Raw genomic sequence first — 18073 nt, forward strand, 5'->3', positions numbered from 1 at the left:
GTATCCAGACTGGCTGCATACATGTTGGTCAATCTAGCCACATAATAATACTCATCATGCTGCCTTCCCCTTTGATAGTAATAAATGCCATGTCACAGTAAATAAATGTGTTCAGACTGGTCTACCAATGCCGGCCAATACCACATAGGAACACTCATCATGCTACCTTCACCCTTGGTGCCCAATAAAAAACATGCTATTCCACAGTAAAGAAATATGTCCACACTGACCCACCAATGTGAGCCAGTACCTTGCAGAAACACTTATCATGCAGCGTTCACAGCCTTCACACTTGACATCCAGTAGCACCTGCCATGCCACAGTAAAGAAATATGTTCAGACAGGCCCATTAATGTCGGCCAGTAGCATGTATAAACACTTATCATGCTGACTTTATCCTTGATGCCAAGTAAAATATGTCATGCCACAGCAAAGAAATATGTCCAGACTGGACCACAATATGTGCTAGAACCACGTAGGAACACTCATCATTCTGCCTTTACCCTTGACACCCAGTAACAAATGCCATGCGGTCCACCAATTGTTGTAGGAACACTCTGCATGCTGCCTTCATGAATTCACCCTTGATGGCAAGTAAAAGATGTCATGCCTTAGTAAAGAAATATGTGGAGACTGGCCCACCTATGTGATCCAGTACCACATAGGAATACTCATCATGTTGCCTTCACCCTTGATGCCAAGTAAACAATGTCCTGCTAGAGTAAGGAGATGTGCCCAGACTGGCCGACAAATGTGAGCCACTACCATGTAGGCACACACATCATGCCCAGAAAATAAATGCCTTTCCCCAGTAAGAAAATCTGTTCTCCTTTCTGACGTGCCCAGCCTCCCATTCAGAGTCCTGCTCCCTGGACTGGCACACACATATCATCATTTATACAGCATAATGCATTCTTCATTCACTCTCACATTCATTCGCACACCGATGCAGTGTTCACACTCTCTCTTACACATGCACCTAAAGTACAAACACCCTTTCATTCACGCACGTACTTCCAAACACAAACCCTTGCATACATGCACACACATACTGTACATACATACATTTTGTTCGTGTATTTTGTCTTACCTGCAGCCCCACTCCAGTTGACTCTGCTTATGCATGGTGGAACTGGCACAGCTCCATCACACTGCCCTTGGGCTGCAGAGGTGCAGGTAGGTGAAACAGTGCCTCCTTGCACATTCAGCCTTGCAGTGCCCCAGCCTTCATCCCAATGGGACATGCAAGTCTGTAAAAGCAAACCACCCATGGCCTTGCATGGCTCATTGGGGATGCGTGCTGGTACTACTGTATTGTCAAAGTGCAACCATGCTTCCCTCTGACAGTTCTGTTAAAGCCAGCCAAGGAGCACTCCCTCAGCTGCTTATTGTAGGTGGGGGAGCGCTCAGTGTTTTCACTCGGCTGTCTTGCATTGCTCATAATGAGTGGTGTGTCATTATGGACAAGCCACCCCTGTACATACATAGCTGAATACGCAGTTAGCTAACTAGTTAGGTGGATTGATAGGTAGGTAGGTAGATAGATAGATAGATAGATAGATAGATAGATAGATAGATAGATAGATAGATAGATAGAACCATCACTTCATCCTTGGGGTTCTTCATATTGTTGTCAAGCCCCCTTGCAATGAGGAAAAAACACACAGGACAGCAGAAAGACCTTGTCAGTAAAGACCCGCTGCCAAAGTTAAGGGCCAGAGTGTAAGACAGAGGGGGTCATTCCAAGTATGGAGGTAGCCATGCCGCTTTTAGCGGCATGGCTACCTCCATACCGGGTACCGGGTTCCCTGAATGGGGAAATACCGGGCCATTTCGACTTTGGAGGGCCCGGTATTTCCCCATTCAGGGTACCCAGACCATGGGCATCCCCATTCCCATGCGAGCCCCACAGTGCTCAATGGGAATGGGGAGCATGCTAATAACGGGCCCGTTAATGACGGGTCTGTTGTTAGCATGCTGGACCGCTCGCGGGACCCGCTAAGGACGTCTGGTAAAACCAGGCGTCCTTAGCGGTCCCGCAAGCGGACCTCGTAATGAGGCGGTAGGGGGTTAACGGCGCCGGCAGCTCTACCGGCGCCGTTAACCCCCTACCGCCAGGGTTGTAATGACCCTCAGAGTCTTAATGCAGGCAGCAGTGCTGGTACCGGCATGGCCAGCCCACTGTGCCATATGTTATAATTATTTGCACATGCAAATACATAGCTCAGGAGCCCAGGCTTCTTCTCAAATCCAAGAAATGCAAAGGAAAGCCTACCTGATGAATCCTTGATGTTGTTGTGCTCAAATTAAGTCTTCTGCTTTCTGTGTTGATGACTGTCACCCAATGAATGTGGTAAGGAATCTTTAAAAAAGAGTAATTCATCAGATAAACACCAGGTTATCTTTATTTTATTTTTTTTAACCCGGAGAGGTTATCAACCAGTTACTACGAATAATGCTATTCTAGCAGCTGATACCCGGAGTGCAAAGATGTACTTATTCTAAAAGTATGTACACACATATCTAGTACAGATCAACTATTTTTTATTACACAATATTCATCCCAAAGCCAAGAATTAAATAACTTACTGAGTAAACATTGGCATCTACTATATCTTAACCCTATTCTACAGAACTGCATACATGAAAGTCGAAACATTGTATATACGTGAGCACAAGCAATAAGGAAAAGTATGGCTCCTAGTCATTTCAAACAATATGAAATAAGAGGACTGCATGATTACCTTCAGCACTTCCTGGATGTTTCATAAGTGGCACTTGCAGTGCTTGTCCATTTGCTTGTTATAGCATTGTGACATTTGCATTGGGGCCTAAATAGGTATATGAGATTAAAACAATTATTTCATGATTGCCTTTATGTGTGATAAACTTTATATAGGAAGTACCGAGAGGTAATTGAGCACTTGTATTTTACAACATATCAGAAGTTTCAAAGCTCAAGACTTTCCTTTTCTCCTCTACTTTCTCTCTCTCCCTCCCTCCCCCCGACCTACCTGCTTGCTGAGCTGACTGGTTGCTTGGATACCCTCAGAGCTCTGACTGGGTTTAAGGCTCCATTATGACCAGCCTGCCCTGCATTGGCTCTGGGCCTGTCGCGCACTAGGGACTGTAACTGTAACCTCGCCCCCTGCCTCCTTGCACTTACCCAGAGCCGCGCTGCCCTGACTGCACTGACTCAAAGCAATGCTGCCCCGACCCCACTTTCCCTTTCCCTCTCCCTTTCACTTCTCCCGTCCCCTTCCCCTTACACCTCTCTGTCGTACTTGCATGATCTGAATGACACAAGGCCTAGTAAGATCATTTGTCTAGTCTTTCCTCTGTACCCTCCCTTGTCTTGTCACACCTAGAAAAAGGTGCGTTATAAATGACTTATCATATCATATCATATTATATCAAGTACAAGGAACAAAGATGGAAGAGGACTGCTTGCTCCACATTGGATTCAATCACATAGAGAATAAGCAGTGGTGAAGTTGTGATTCCTTGATCTTGAATAAATCAAAACTAATGAAAGAGGAAGACATATTGAACGTTTATTGCGCCAACAACAAGCTAGACTAATTTTCAATGAGAATGGTTCAAGTGGGACTCAATGAGGACACTGAATTGACTGCATTTTTACTTTATTTCAGTACTATAGCTACTTAGCGAACTCCTGATGTAGTGATAATGTTTAGAGTACAGTGAAGCCGAATTTATCATTGATTCCAATGGTATGGTTAAGTCTCTTTTTATTTGCACTTTAATTAATGACTTGGGACATCACAAATAATCATTGATCGCGTTGCATTTTATCTAAATTCATTTCATCGCTACATAACTCATGCTGATCAAATGGAAAACATATTGCATATTTAGCAGCAATGAGCAATTTATATACAGAGTGTAGCAGTTTTGTGTACAGTGCACCCTATTCCAACTTGACACTGTAGTCTGGGCACTTTCTCTCTTCTGTATTTAGAGCTGCAGCTCTAAATACCATTGCCTAGCATGCTTGTAACATTAGTCCTGCCTCTATTTTTCTAATGGGGGTTCATATTGCTTTTCTTCTCTCCATTTGTACAGCCTAAGCAGTTGTATGGAATTTCCATCAACCGAACAATTTATGGCATACAAATGGCATCTTACAAAGTAAAAGAATTATGTTGGATCTAAGATACTTTATGAGTAATTATATATTACCGATCACTCCCCCTTCTCCACCCAGATGCTCACATCTAGGTATTTAATGAGTTGCAATTTGGACTTTAATAAAGAGCATATTCTATGCAATGGGAGCACATGTTGACAAGCACTACTGCTGGGATATCACCAGACCCATTACATGAGAATTTTCAGAAATTATTGAATATTATTTTCACGAAGGTAAATCTTCATTTACTCTTAATATTTATGTATTTATTTATTGTTGACTTGTTAGGCGCTTATACAGGATGCAAATACTGTTTCAAAGTGCCCACAGGGCAACAGGGAGGGGACAGGGGATGATAAACAAAGTAATTACAACATAAATAATTAAATACAACAAAGAAGAAGAGACAATGGGGTGGGGAAGACAAACCTAGTATGCCTTGTGAGAGTTCAGAACGTGCGAGTGCAGGGGGGACAGGGGTATGGGATAGGTGCTGTGGTGCTCATGGAGAGCAGCAGGAGAATTGCTGTGAAGAAAGGTAAGTGTAGCTTCCACAAGTGCAGGGAATAGACAGCAGCTGGGTTGAAAGGTGTGAGAGGTCAGGGTCTCTGAGGATGCATAAGGGCCCTGCATACCAGTCAAGCTACTGTGTGATTAGCAGGGGAGAGATAGAATGAAGGAAGAGGTAAAGAGGAAGGTCTTGAGACTTTTCTGGAACTTAAGGAGGTCCTGCTCAAGACGAAGAGGGAGGGGAGGCTGTTCCAAATAGAGGAGTCCGCTGGGGAAAGCAACCGACCACCTGCTCTCTGTTTCCCAAACCGCTTCACATGCAAGGAGTTGGTGCCAGAGGGACGCAGGTGTCTAGAGGAGGAGTATTTGGTCAGAAAGAGTTGCAGATAGAGTGGTCCCCGGCCGCAGGCAGTCATGTGGATGATGCAGAGGGATTTGAATTTAATCTGTGCTGCGATCGGGAGCCAGTGAAGACTTTATAGGGCAATTCTCGTTGATGTATTCCGGATTAGCTGGAGACGTTGCAGAGCGGACGAAGGTAGATTAAGGAGAGGCTGTTGCAATAGTCAAGCCTCGAGAGAACCAGAGAAAGGAAGATCTGTGTTTTGCTGGCATTGAGGCAAAGATCATTAGTAGTACACCAGGCCTGTATGGCTGAGAGGCAGTCAGGGATGAGGGAAGGTGCAAGGGCATCTGTAGGAAGTTTGAAAAAGAGTTGTGTGTCACCAGCATATCACTGGAATTTGGGGGAGAAGGTGGAAATGAGGCATGCCAGCAGAGTAAGGTAGATGTCGAAGAGCCAAGGCGAAAGAATGCAGCCCTGGGGAATGCCACAGGAAGAGGAAGAAGTAGGGGAGGAGAAGGTGCACAGTATGACTTTGGAGGAGTGGTCAGTAAGGAAGGAGGTACTCAGTCCAGTGCCTGCTCAGAGATATCAAGGGTGTCATGGACCCTTTTTATGAGGATGGAATGGTTCACTGTGTCAAAAGCAGAAGAGAGATCAAGGAGGATGAGGGCAGTCGGGGAGTTGGAATCAAGGGATGCAAGCAGTTCTTCAGGGTGTTCAGAAGTGCAGCTTCCGTGACTCTGGCTGCTCGGAATCCAGACTGATGGTCGTGAAGACCGCCAACAAGTTCAGTGTGAGAGTTAAGTTGGGGAGGGTCAACTTCTCAAGCAGTTTCCCCAGGAAAGGGGTGATGGAAATGGGGGCTATAGTTGGCCGGACAGGAAGGGTCTTCTGACATTTATTTAAGCCGGGGGCACACAAGAGAGCGCTTGAGGGAGGATGGAAAAGAACCAGTAGCAAAGGAGTGGTTACAAAGATCAGCAAGAGCATGGACGAGAGAAGAGATGTTGTCCTTGATCATTCTGGATGAGCAAGGGGCAACTTGTTGTCAGGAATCGAGGGTGGAAGCTGTGGGATCGATGGACGCTCTAGTCCTCACCCAACATGGCTGCCTCCACTATAATTCTAGGCCCCGCCTCCAGCTCGGCGCGTTGTATCTGTGTATTGCTTACACTTCTACCAGCGCTCAGAGTAGCTCGTAACTTCCTTCCAAGTATCCTCCACGCTCTCGTTTTCGGCGTGAGCTTGTTATTTTCTCCTGTGTCCCTCTCCCCTTTCTGTCCGCTCTGTGTTCTAGTTCTATGTGGTTTTTCGTAACCGACTATCTGTGTTCTGCCTTTCTCGCTCGCAAACCCTTTTCGGGCTCCGCTTCTTGCTTACCTTCCTGTATACTTTTTCTCCGCTTGCGAATCCCTTCGCACTCAGCTCCTCGCTCTGCCTTTCTGATTCCTTTTTCTCCGCTCGCGATTCTTTTTGCATTCCGCTTCTTGCTTACCTTCCTGTTTGCTTTTTCTCCGCTTGCGAATCCCTTCGCACTCAGCTCCTCGCTCTGCCTTTCTGATTCCTTTTTCTCCGCTCGCGATTCTTTTCGCATTCCGCTTCTTGCTTACCTTCCTGTTTGCTTTTTCTCCGCTTGCGAATCCCTTCGAACTCAGCTCCTCGCTCCGCCTTTCTGATTCCTTTTTCTCCGCTCACGATCCTTTTCGCATTCCGCTTCTTGCTTACCTTCCTGTTTGCTTTTTTCTCCGCTTGCGAATCCCTTCGCACTCAGCTCCTCGCTCTGCCTTTCTGATTCCTTTTTCTCCGCTCGCTATCCCCTTCGCGTTCAGCTTCTTGCTTACCTTACTTTTTCTCCGCTTGCTAATCCCTCCGCACTCTGTTCTTCGCTCTGCCTTCCTGTACATTATACTGCTTGCGGCTCCTATCTGCTTCGGTGTCCGAAGCATCTGACGCTCCCGGCATTCTGCAGTGTCCTGACTTTGGAGAAAGCTCTAGCTTTTCAATCCATCATTCCTGCATCTTCATCATCTCAGCCTGGGAGAACCTGCCTTATACCTGGCCTTAGGAACCACTCCTCACCTTGCCTGCAGATCTTCACTCAAGGGTTTTTTCTGCCGTTCCGGCTTTTTCCCTTGGGCACCGAGGCTGGCCCACTGGGAGCCCCCCACGGCAGGTTACCACTTCTGCCACGGTGGCCTCCGGAGGGGCCAGACCTTACTTGCACGATAAGAAGGTTAGAACACCTAAGGATCTTATCTCTACCAAGAAGAAGGAACGTCCCTGAATCCGGACTACGGTAAAGGACTCAATATCAGAAGATTCAGGTGAGGAGAAGGGGGAGGTGGAGCCGAAGTCTGACACTTGTTTGGAAGAGACCTTCATGGAGTTGACAACTCTGGTGACTTCTTCCGGAGAGACAGCTGTAAAAAGGAGGAAGGAAGAGGGTGAATGGTCAGGGAAGGGGGGAGGTATGGATTAGAAGAGTGCATGACAAGGCTGCTCAGTATGTCCTGGGTTTTGGAGGTGACATGAGTAGTGAGTGCATTGCAAAAGGCCTGGGAAGGAATAGGGGCAATGGAAACTGCAGACGGGTTGGCAAGTTCCCTGCAGATTTTGAAGAGTTCAGCTGTGTTGCCTGATTGCCCATATACTCGTGCCTGAATGTGGGCCCTTTTTTGGCACAGATAGAGGATCTGTAATGCCTTTGGAGCAGGCGGCAGGCCGGTTTGTCAGAGGGTGAACTTGAAGTTTGCCACTTACATTCTGCAGCCCTGCACTTAAGTTTTTGATCTGCAAGTTCAGAGTCATTCCAGGTGTTATGGTTGGAGGCAGGTTTCAGGCGGATCCTCATGACTGGGGCAGGGAAGTCAAGGGTGTTGGTAATGGATAGATAGAGGTTGCTGAGAGCAGGTTCAGAGGTAGAGGTTGAGTTGGGTGTGGAAGGTGGAATGAAGGTGGAGGTGAAGGCAGCAGCTGACACTCATTTCATCGGACGGATGTTCGTGAAAGATGTTGATCGGGCTTTTGAAGGAGTTGTCACATGGCCATAAGGACCCAGCTGGGAGGAGAGAAGAGAGTGGTCAGACCAAGAGAGAGGGGTGACCAGGGGAGAAGAGAGCGGGAAGTCAGAATGGATAATGGCATCCAGCGTGTGTCAGGCAGAGTGGGTTGGACCAGAAGGAAGAATGGAGAGGGATAGGGAGGTGCAGAGGTCAATGAAGAGGGTGGATGCTGCGCATGGGGAGTCCAAATGGATGTTAATGTCACCCAGGAGTAGCAGGTTAGAGGTGGTAGTTTGTAAGGAGGAACAGAAAATAGCCCACTCATGGAGAAACAGAGAGGAAGCGCTTGGAGGCTGGTAAAGGGTAGCAATGGTCAGGGGGGAGGAGGGCAAGATGACCAATTTGCATACTAGGTTCTCAAAGGACGAATAGAGCTCAGTGGGTTGGATAGAAGAAGGAAACCAACTAGGGAATATTAAGGCAACCCCACCGCCAGCCCGGTGAGGTCGAGACTGGGAGGTGATCTTAAAGCTGTCGGGTAAGAGCGAGTCAAAGGATGTGACAGAGCTGGCATTGAATCAAGTCTCAGTTAGTGTGAGTATGTCAAGGCCAGTGTCTTCCAAGAGAAGGCAGATGTCAGCAGAGTGTTTGTTGGCTGAGCGTACATTGAAGGTCGCCAGGTGGAGATAATTTCTGCCTTTGAACATTTTTTGAGGTGGAGTATAGGGGCGTGGTACTTCATCAGAGGTGGCGGTGCAGGTGGGGAAGTAGGAGGAGAGGCAGGAGAAGGAAGGAAGTTGATGAGAGATGGCAGGATCCGGTCAAAGAGAAGGCAGTTAGGCGGAGGGCCTTGAACCAAGATTGTGCCTGTGAAGTAGACCTTAATGCAATGGCGAGCTGAGAAGAAGCCAATCAAGAGGACTTCCCACTTGGTGCTGCCATTAATGGTAGTGCAAGAGTAAGGGGAGAGAGAAGAGATGAGATGAGAAGTCCATAGGTCTGGAGATGGGACAGAGAAGAGAATGTCAGTGAAGATTTCTCTTGAGGATGCATTGACATAGGTGTCTGCAATTGGGAGGCCATGGTTTGCAGCAAGGATGTCTTTTATATGCTTTTTCTATCCAGATTATGTGCGAGAGGGTGGATAGGTGATAGTGTAGAAGTTGGAGTAGATTGGAGAGATGGAGAGAGCCATCTCAAAGCAAAAGGGAAGAAAGTGAGAGGCAGAGAGATAAAGAGGGGAGTGCGACAATGCACAGTTCTGACCTTAACCCACAGACGGCCAAGTGGATGTTAAGAGTAACAGTCACAAACAGTGCAGGATGTGGGCAAACCTAAATTCGATTTTTAAACAAACAGGCAATAACAATGCAGGATGTGAGGACACTTAAATACGAATTTTAAAACAGACAGGCAGAGTTCCCCATCAGAGCTATGCACGGTTAGAAATGACTCCTAATGAGTTAGGTGGAGACCCTCATTGCCCGAAGCCTAGAGATAGGAAGGCCCCAACCTAATGCCCTGCGCCTGGTTGGTTTATTCTAAGTATATTCACCTGGCTGATGGGCCTGGTTCCTGGCCGAATGCCTTCCAGCATCACTGAATCCACAGTCACGGAAAATCAACAGTGAGTGGCTCATCAAAGGCACTTCTCAGTACTTTTCATCTCAGAGTTTAATAATCACATCAGTTCAACAACAGTTTCTCTAGTGGTTCTGATTCAGCTTAAATGAATAATTTTCACTGTATGATCACGGCATAACTATGTCATATGTATCTATCAGTCACGTGAGTGCCTTATGATTCACAGTGACCTTCTCGCCGCTTTCAATGCATTGATGTGTGTGTTTCTTTCTCCCACAGTAGTCTATGCTCCCCAGCCTCAGCCCACTCATGGTTACGCCCCGCAACCAGCAGGTACGTCTCAAAGTGTCCATGCCGTTTTCAACACGCTGCCGAATGTGTCATTTGCTTTTTGAACTGGAATTTTACAACACTGAACACGGAGTGTCCAGTGTTGTAAAATAATCTGTATATCTGGTTCTGTATATTTATGTATGTCTTATCACATATGATGTATGAATGTATCAATACGTTCTTTGGAACGCAGCTCAGTTCGCTAAATAAACCTTCATCTGTCTAGAGCGCCATGCCACATGTATGCAGGGTAGAGTCATGGCTTTCTAGTGGTTTGCAAATTAAATAACATAGCCTTATAGACCAAAGGAGGGGTTATTATCACGGAGTAATGACCGACTACCAAGCTCATCTTGGGCCAAAAATAGGGGAAGAGTCATTATCCCAAATGATAATGACCCCTCCCGAGGTTTTTAGCACGTTGGTAATAGAAATGCATGCGTTGGAGTTTTGTTGGTGGAGTAGGAACTTTAATAGTGAGTAAAGTACATAGACAAACTGATATTTCACAAAAGGTAGCAGGCGCTCCTCTCCAGAAAGAACATGGCATGATGACCTATTCTGAGATGAGAGTTTGCAGCACACACTTTTTGCTCACTGTACATTTCACAGATGGGAAATATCCATTTGCATATCAGTCTTTGTCCCGCCCACATGGGCAGTCCAGCACCAAAATTATATGGCAATTCCTCTCTGAACAAGGGTACCCCCAGCAACCGCATACACGTGTTTCAGCCTTGTTGGGCCTCATCAGTGAGGTGAAGCTGTTCCTCTCTGAGCACAGTGAGCAGGGAGTCCACATCTGGTTGCCCACGGGTAACCCAGGGTGACCAACCCCAAGTTCCTTGCAAATATTTCAAAAAAGGTAGCAGGCGCTCCTCTCCAGAAAGAACATGGCATGATGACCTATTCTGAGATGAGAGTTTGCAGCACACACTTTTTGCTCACACAGATGGGAAATATCCATTTGCATATCAGTCTTTGTCCCGCCCACATGGGCAGTCCAGCACCAAAATTATATGGCAATTCCTCTCTGAACAAGGGTACCCCCAGCAACCGCATACACGTGTTTCAGCCTTGTTGGGCCTCATCAGTGAGGTGAAGCTGTTCCTCTCTGAGCACAGTGAGCAGGGAGTCCACATCTGGTTGCCCACGGGTAACCCAGGGTGACCAACCCCAAGTTCCTTGCAAATATTTCAAAAAAGGTAGCAGGCGCTCCTCTCCAGAAAGAACATGGCATGATGACCTATTCTGAGATGAGAGTTTGCAGCACACACTTTTTGCTCACTGTACATTTCCCAGATGGGAAATATCCATTTGCATATCAGTCTTTGTCCCGCCCACATGGGCAGTCCAGCACCAAAATTATATGGCAATTCCTCTCTGAACAAGGGTACCCCCAGCAACCGCATACACGTGTTTCAGCCTTGTTGGGCCTCATCAGTGAGGTGAAGCTGTTCCTCTCTGAGCACAGTGAGCAGGGAGTCCACGTCTGGTTGCCCCCAGGTAACTTAGGGTGACCAACACCAAGTTCCTTACACATATTTCACAAAAGGTAGCAGGCGCTCCTCTCCAGAGAGAACAAGGCATGATAACCTGTTCTCAGGTGAGAGTTTGCAGCACAAACTGAGTTAGTCAAATCTAAGCCTTGTATATCCTTGTAACCTCTGCGCCCCGATACCTCCAGGTTTGGAGCGCACTACACATCAATAAACAAACTCACAAATGTGCTTTTATTTTGTAGTGCTTAAATAGCAAGGTTGACTTCACAGGTTCAGCATTTTATTTGCAAACTTGGTTAAACTGTAGCGGGTTTAGCATGAGCATGCATTAGGCATCAAACAGTTTATCTATAAGAAAGTGAAAGCATAAAAGCATTTTTTCATGTTTTAGCTTTTTACTGGTGTGTTAAATAGGAAGTTGTCGTGAAAAAAGGTCCTCTCAGACATGAAGAAAACTTGCCTAGAAATTGCATTGTGATTTGCCTGTCTGCTTATGAAGTAAGAATGTTCAGAAAACAGCCTATTCCAGTAGCTATTGACTGTATTCTGAACATTCGGATTGGTTGAGAGTCGGTCAATGACGATCTTCTGGGTGGGGGGTGACACCATCAGTTACTGCATCGGGTGTTGCACATACTTTAGTCACTCCCTCTGGGGTGTCGGCCGACCCCTTGTAATGAAATGTGCAGGTTAGCACGTTTCAGTGTTGGGCCAGCGCTGCTGAGTGAAGAAAGCATCCCTGCACGGCCCGTGACCGAGGGTCACGAGCCTGGCAGAGATGTTTACTTGTGAAACATGCTAACTTGCTAATGAAATGTAGCATCCGGAGTCGGCCGGCGCCGCAGAGCCGGTGACTGAAACAGGCTGCACGTTTTGATAAATTGCGTTTGTATTGCTCAAAGGTGCAGCCTATACAGTGGCTTCAATAGGAGGTGGCAAGGTGTACTCGGTGCCCCTGGTGTCAGTCACCCTCTCTCAGGGGTGTCACCCGGTGTTGTCCACACCCCCCACACCTCCCTAGTGATGCCACTGGGTGCAAGCAATCCCTGTTGGCTCTTTCTCTCATAAACTCTATGCACCCTCATCTGTGTAACATTGCAAAAGATCAGTATTGGTTTAACTTGCACAATCGTTGGCAGTCAAACATGATCCTGTGTGCATGGGCATGCTACACTATCCTTTGGAACCACGCTAGAATTAAGCAAACCCACCAAGGAACCGGTTTGCTTCCATGCCAGCGCGGATGGATATTGCAGCAAACAAGTCTGCATTTAATCCTAAAGTTGTAGCTCATAAAGGTTACATTCACAAAGTTTCCTTGCAACATAATTTCAATCCCCACTCTGCTCTCCTTATTGATGATGGTACATGATCAATTCCTAAAAAGCTAATTTTCTCAAACTTTTCTTCCAGATTAACCTGACGATAATGGGCAGCTGGAGATTATCAATATTCCTAATTCTCATTTGATGTTTATTGATTCTTCCTCAAAGTTTCAGAATAGGGCAGCCTACATGCGAACACTATCATGTAGACCACAAACATTGTAACACAATTGATGAATGTACCAATATGATAGTTCCTCCTGATTGTTAAACAAAATTATTTTGGTTTACTCAGAGCATATGGATAGGTTACACATTGGCCATATCTAGGGAAGCTGACAGGGCGCTAGGACTCCATGCTTCTGGCAATCTCTCTTTCTAGAACGGACAAATAAGTTCCCTAATTTGGGGAACTCGCGTCACTTGCACACTGTCTGTGGCTCAATAAATAAGCCCAACTTTCTGCATAAAACTGACCCCACTTGAGGGTAGCTTATATACCTTCACAATGAATCAAAAAAACACTTTATGTCATTTCTTTTTCAATTATTTAGAGACAAAATAATAAATAGTGTTAGTGCCCACCCTGTCTAACATGTGTAAAATAAATAAGACAGACACTCCCTGGACAGGGAATAAGGCACAAAAGCGCAGGCTGCGAGAGTTCCAAGGAAGGTTTATCTAGATCTCTGACAGCGCTCTGACCACATAAAAGTTACAACACATTTATATAGTACATCTACATTTTTGACATATGATGCTACGTTGGACCAGGATTGGTCAGCCGTGGTGGTGTCTTAGGTGTGGGCATCATCTCTTCCTCCGGGTTGGTTGCTGGGTTGGCCGGAGGATTGACGTCAGACATTGTGCTCCGGATGGGTGAAGGTCAGGTCGCTGTGAAACACGGTGGTCACTATCTAAGCTAAGAAAATACATTCTGAATAATGCATGCACTAAATAACAGTTGATAAAAAGACTCTTAGTAGTGTATCATGTCGTTATACAAATCACTCAAGGGCTTACACCAGCTACACATTTGGGTTACACAGGTCACACAGGTTACACAGGTCACAGGTTTAGAGCCTTGACCACTACAATACTGTCATTGAACTATAGGGTTAGTCTCACAAGAATCTCAGATATGTGGCATTTGTTAGTACTAGGCACAATATACTGCATCAGGATCTAATGTTAGCTGGGGGGTCTGTTGGGTGGGCTTCAGGTTGGCAGTCTGGCACATGAAAGGGATGCCTTGCAAGGACACAGGGTTAGAATGGTTATAAGTTTCGATTGGTGAGGGTAAGAGGGCAAGGACACTTTTGTGGAGATGGACGAGCTCTGTGCTTGGCTCATGTCGGTTCACATGCAGGACAGTGATCTCACAGGAAAAGGGATATGTTACATTCATTATTTGTTGCAAGCAGCTCCGGCCTCAGCGTGAGAATGGAGTCGCAGAGTTTTCCAGTTGGTGTGGGGACGAGGGTGGGGGCTATGTGCTCCAGGCTGCGGCGGCGGCAAAGGGGAGAGATGCGTTTTGTGCTGTCGCAGTGAGGTCTAGTTACCAAGATGGAGTTGAAAGGGGGTACAGAAAATGGATGCCCTGTGTCCTGCTCAGTGGTTCCCATCTAGGCGAATATAACTAAAAGTTAGCAAGGAGTGTACCCACCACTTAGAGGCACTTGGTCCAAGTTCGGTACTGAGAAGTGACGGTAGAGAGGGGCCCATTGGCCCCTCGCTCCGACACATTCCCCCCTTTCGTTACATCTAAAGTAACAAATTCTTTTACTTTTTATTCTTTTCATTTTCCCTTCGCTAGTACCCAACCTCTGCCACCGCCTCGTCCCATGCAGGGGTACCTTTTGTGGGCATCCAAGCTCTGCAGATGCTTCTTAGTCTGTTCCCTCTTCTGGCATATTCATCTGGGGTACACATTAAGTAAATACCTCCATCCCCATCTAGATCTACCCATACTTCTTGGTACCATTGCAACTCCCTTCGCTCCTTTATTGTTGTATAATGCAAATTATCCACTATGTCCCCATATTGCCTGTAAATTGCTGTCATCCTGTACTGTGGTGTGGTGTACTCCCCTGTTTGCATTTGTGCATCTATCATGGTAGTTACCGTTGTCGGTCGGCCCATTGTCACCATCATCATAGCCGAGGTTGGCATGCTTTTCTCACAACACCGCAGTCCCAGTTGGCACACACAAAAGAACATGAGCACAAAAACGTTTATGGGGATCAGTATTTTCATTGCCACATTAACCTATGATGGTATCCAGCTGAACAAATTGTCGAACCATGTACTTTCCTCTGCTCCTCCTTCCACTCTCATCCTCTCCCCTAGGTTGTGTACTGCACTTATCACATGGGAGAGTGTCCCGTTATCAGCGTCTTCAGTTGGCACGAATGTGCAATACACCCCCCAATTTTTCGGCAAACACCACCGTCCATTGCCGTGAGGAGATCAAGGACATATCGATTTTGCATTATCATTAGGCGCAGCGCACAAAGTTCTATCTTTATCACGTCGAACCCCTCTTCAGTGTCGTTAGCCAATTGAATGAGCTCCCAACTATTTGGCGTTTGCTCGTGCTTGTAGTCTAGGGGCGAGAAGTGAGGCAAAGAATGTCTCTGCTGATGAGAAGAGCTTGTATTTCTGCGGGATCTCAGTTGGGGCGCTGTTGATGGTTCAGCCGATTGCCCTGCTGCCGATATGCCAGCCGATTGCTCTGCTGCCGATATGCCAGCCGACTGCTCTGCTGCCCCTTGGATGTGGCTCTCCGGTATTATCATCAGGGCTGTGTGGAGGGTCGCTAAAGCACAAGTTCCTTTCCACGATGCGGGGAGGTGCAGGTAAGCTTGTTTGCCGCAAGCCCAATACATGTCCATTAGTGCAGCTGTGCCTTTCTTCATGTCGGGGATTATTATCGTCTTGTTACATTTTCTTGCTTCTCCCATGTTTACCTTTCCTTCCCCGCGCAAACACAGTTCATGTGGCACTTCTTTTTGTATTTTGATAGGTTTTTCTAGTGCTGTGACCCATGCTAGCTTTGCAACGTGTTGTGACCAGATGTGATTACATGCCCCTTTTATCCATTGGAAAGTGTAATTTGGTAGGCCTCGAAGCGCTTCTGCTTTGCATTGTATTGTTTCTTCGTGCCATGTATTGTCTGCAAATCGTGTCCCCTTGATGACAAGAAATGTTTTTTTGAGGCAAACTACTCCTTGGCGTCGGCTTGTGCATGTTTTCTCGTTCTCCAGCTTTTCCAATGTGACAGTGTGCACCTGAAATGTGCTCTTTATTCTGCATAGAACCAGATGAATCAAACATTGGGCCTCCGACAAGGGCACTTCCTGCGGTACTAACATTTTAGGTGTTCCTGATGCGTGCGGGATGAGTGAGCAGACGTAGCAACTCTCATTTGTTGCTTGCTTCGCCGTGGCACTCATGTCAGAATATGATTTATTCGATTGATCAGGGTGGCGGGGATCCTCTATTTTATCTAATCCCAAATCGTGATAGATGTCATATCTTTTCCCTCCCGCCCCCCTTTTCCTCCTCCTCCTCCCTTCCTGATCATTGTTTTTCACCCTTTTGTAATTGATCGGAAACATCCCAGCCCATGTTGTATCATTATTATTCAATATGGCATGTGTATCATCATCAGTAGCAGCAATTTTGTGCGAGGTAGAGTGTATGGTTGTTTGTGAATTAATACTGGTGTTAATTAAATAATTTGTCCAATAATAATCTCCATCATATTCGTTATAGCCATAAGCATCGCTCGTATTTACATTGAAACGTGACATTGACACACTTGTTGATTCCATAGTTATGAGGGGCGCATTCCATCTGTTTGGTTAACATTAAGTCCATGTGACTCCTGCCATATTGTCCTTACCCCAGTCCATATCATTTGTGATCCTTCTCTTATCAAGTTAGCTCCGCTCCCTCCCCTTTGCATGTCATCAACAAGAGATAAAAGGGTGTAATACCATGCTGCAAAAAACACCATTACCGACATAAAAATTGCAGCACACTTCAAAATGCATTCAACATCACTGAACCTTTTAGCCCTAATGGCGGCCCTATCACTACCTAACATTAATTCGCTCTCTCCGATCGTGGGTCGTTGGGCCATTGTTCACCTGTAGGGGCGATATACATTTGTTAAGTCATCATAATATATACAATTATTTACAGTCTTGTTCAACTTGACATTTAATCATTATTTTCAGTCAGGCTTGTTCTGTTACTCTTTTGATCATGTTCTTTTACTGTAGAGACAGCCATTAAAAAAATGAAGGTGGGAGGTAGAGGGGGAGAGATAGGTGAGGTTAGATAGTATGCTTGGTCAATTGAAGAGGAGAGTGGGGAAGAGGCAGAAAAAAAGGAAGGTGGACGCAAGTTGTGCAGAACAAAATACATTTCATAATTTTTATCTCTGCATGTTCTTTTACTGACTCTTTGTTATTTTCCTACGACCTCGTTTGTGGTTCCAGTGGTAATGTCTTGCTCCTCTGGGGGGATTGTACTACTGTGTGCCCTCCTCACATCGGATAAGTGCATCCAATACTTCAATCCCTTCACTTTCAGCACGGTGGGAGTGCTATAAATGACTTTGTACGGGCCATGAAACCTGAGTAAATTCCACCTTCTCACAAAGCTGCGGACATACACATGTGCCCCCGGCATTAGTGGCCCCCTTGAACTGTCTGCGGCCGGTGTAGTAGTATCAGTTATCACATTTTCAGTAAAAGGTGGTGCTATTTGTCGAGCTATGCTACGTACTGCGCGTGTTAACTGAGTTAGGTATTCCTTGAACTCTTCCCCCAGCACTGTGGCAGCCCTGTGCGCATCCGAGGCTCTTATAATTGGGGATACTGGTGTGTGTATTCGCCTCCCAGTTACAATTTCGTGGGGGCTTAGGTGGTGGTCTTTGCACGGCTGCATCCTGAGTTGGAACAGTGCTAGGGGCAAGCAATAAACCCAGTTCTTCTTCAATCTGTTACACAATTTAGACAACTTACTCTTTAGTAACCTGTTGATCTTTTCTACTACCCCATTCGCCATTGTGTGATAAATCGAGCATAATTTGTGCTTCACCCCAAAAGTGATGTCACTTCCTTAAAGAAGTCATTCACAAAGTGCGTGCCATTATCTGATCTAATGACGTTGCATATCCCCCATCGTGAAAACACCTCCTGCACGAGGAATTTGGCCGCACATTTCGCATCTGGGTGGGGACATGGGCCTGCTTCCACCCACCTTGAAAAGGGACACACCACCACAATCAGATATCTCGCTCCGTT

General features: G+C 46.2%; 1 protein-coding gene across 2 annotated transcripts in view; it reads left to right on the forward strand.

The window, feature by feature from the left end:
• The window catches only part of LOC138567406 (lipopolysaccharide-induced tumor necrosis factor-alpha factor homolog), a 327246-nt gene that overhangs the window by 117209 nt on the left and 191964 nt on the right, over window positions 1–18073 (forward strand). Inside the window, exon 3 of one of the 2 annotated variants that reach the window (XM_069645579.1) lies at window positions 9875–9928. The exons of the other annotated variant lie outside the window; for it this stretch is intronic. Within the exon in view, the coding sequence (XP_069501680.1) occupies window positions 9875–9928 (54 nt within the window). The remainder of the gene's footprint in view (window positions 1–9874; window positions 9929–18073) is intronic. 2 annotated transcript variants of the gene reach the window in all.

The sequence above is a fragment of the Ambystoma mexicanum genome, chromosome 2p (assembly GCF_040938575.1).
Source record: "Ambystoma mexicanum isolate Mex_15411 chromosome 2p, UKY_AmexF1_1, whole genome shotgun sequence".
Lineage (NCBI taxonomy): Eukaryota > Metazoa > Chordata > Amphibia > Caudata > Ambystomatidae > Ambystoma > Ambystoma mexicanum.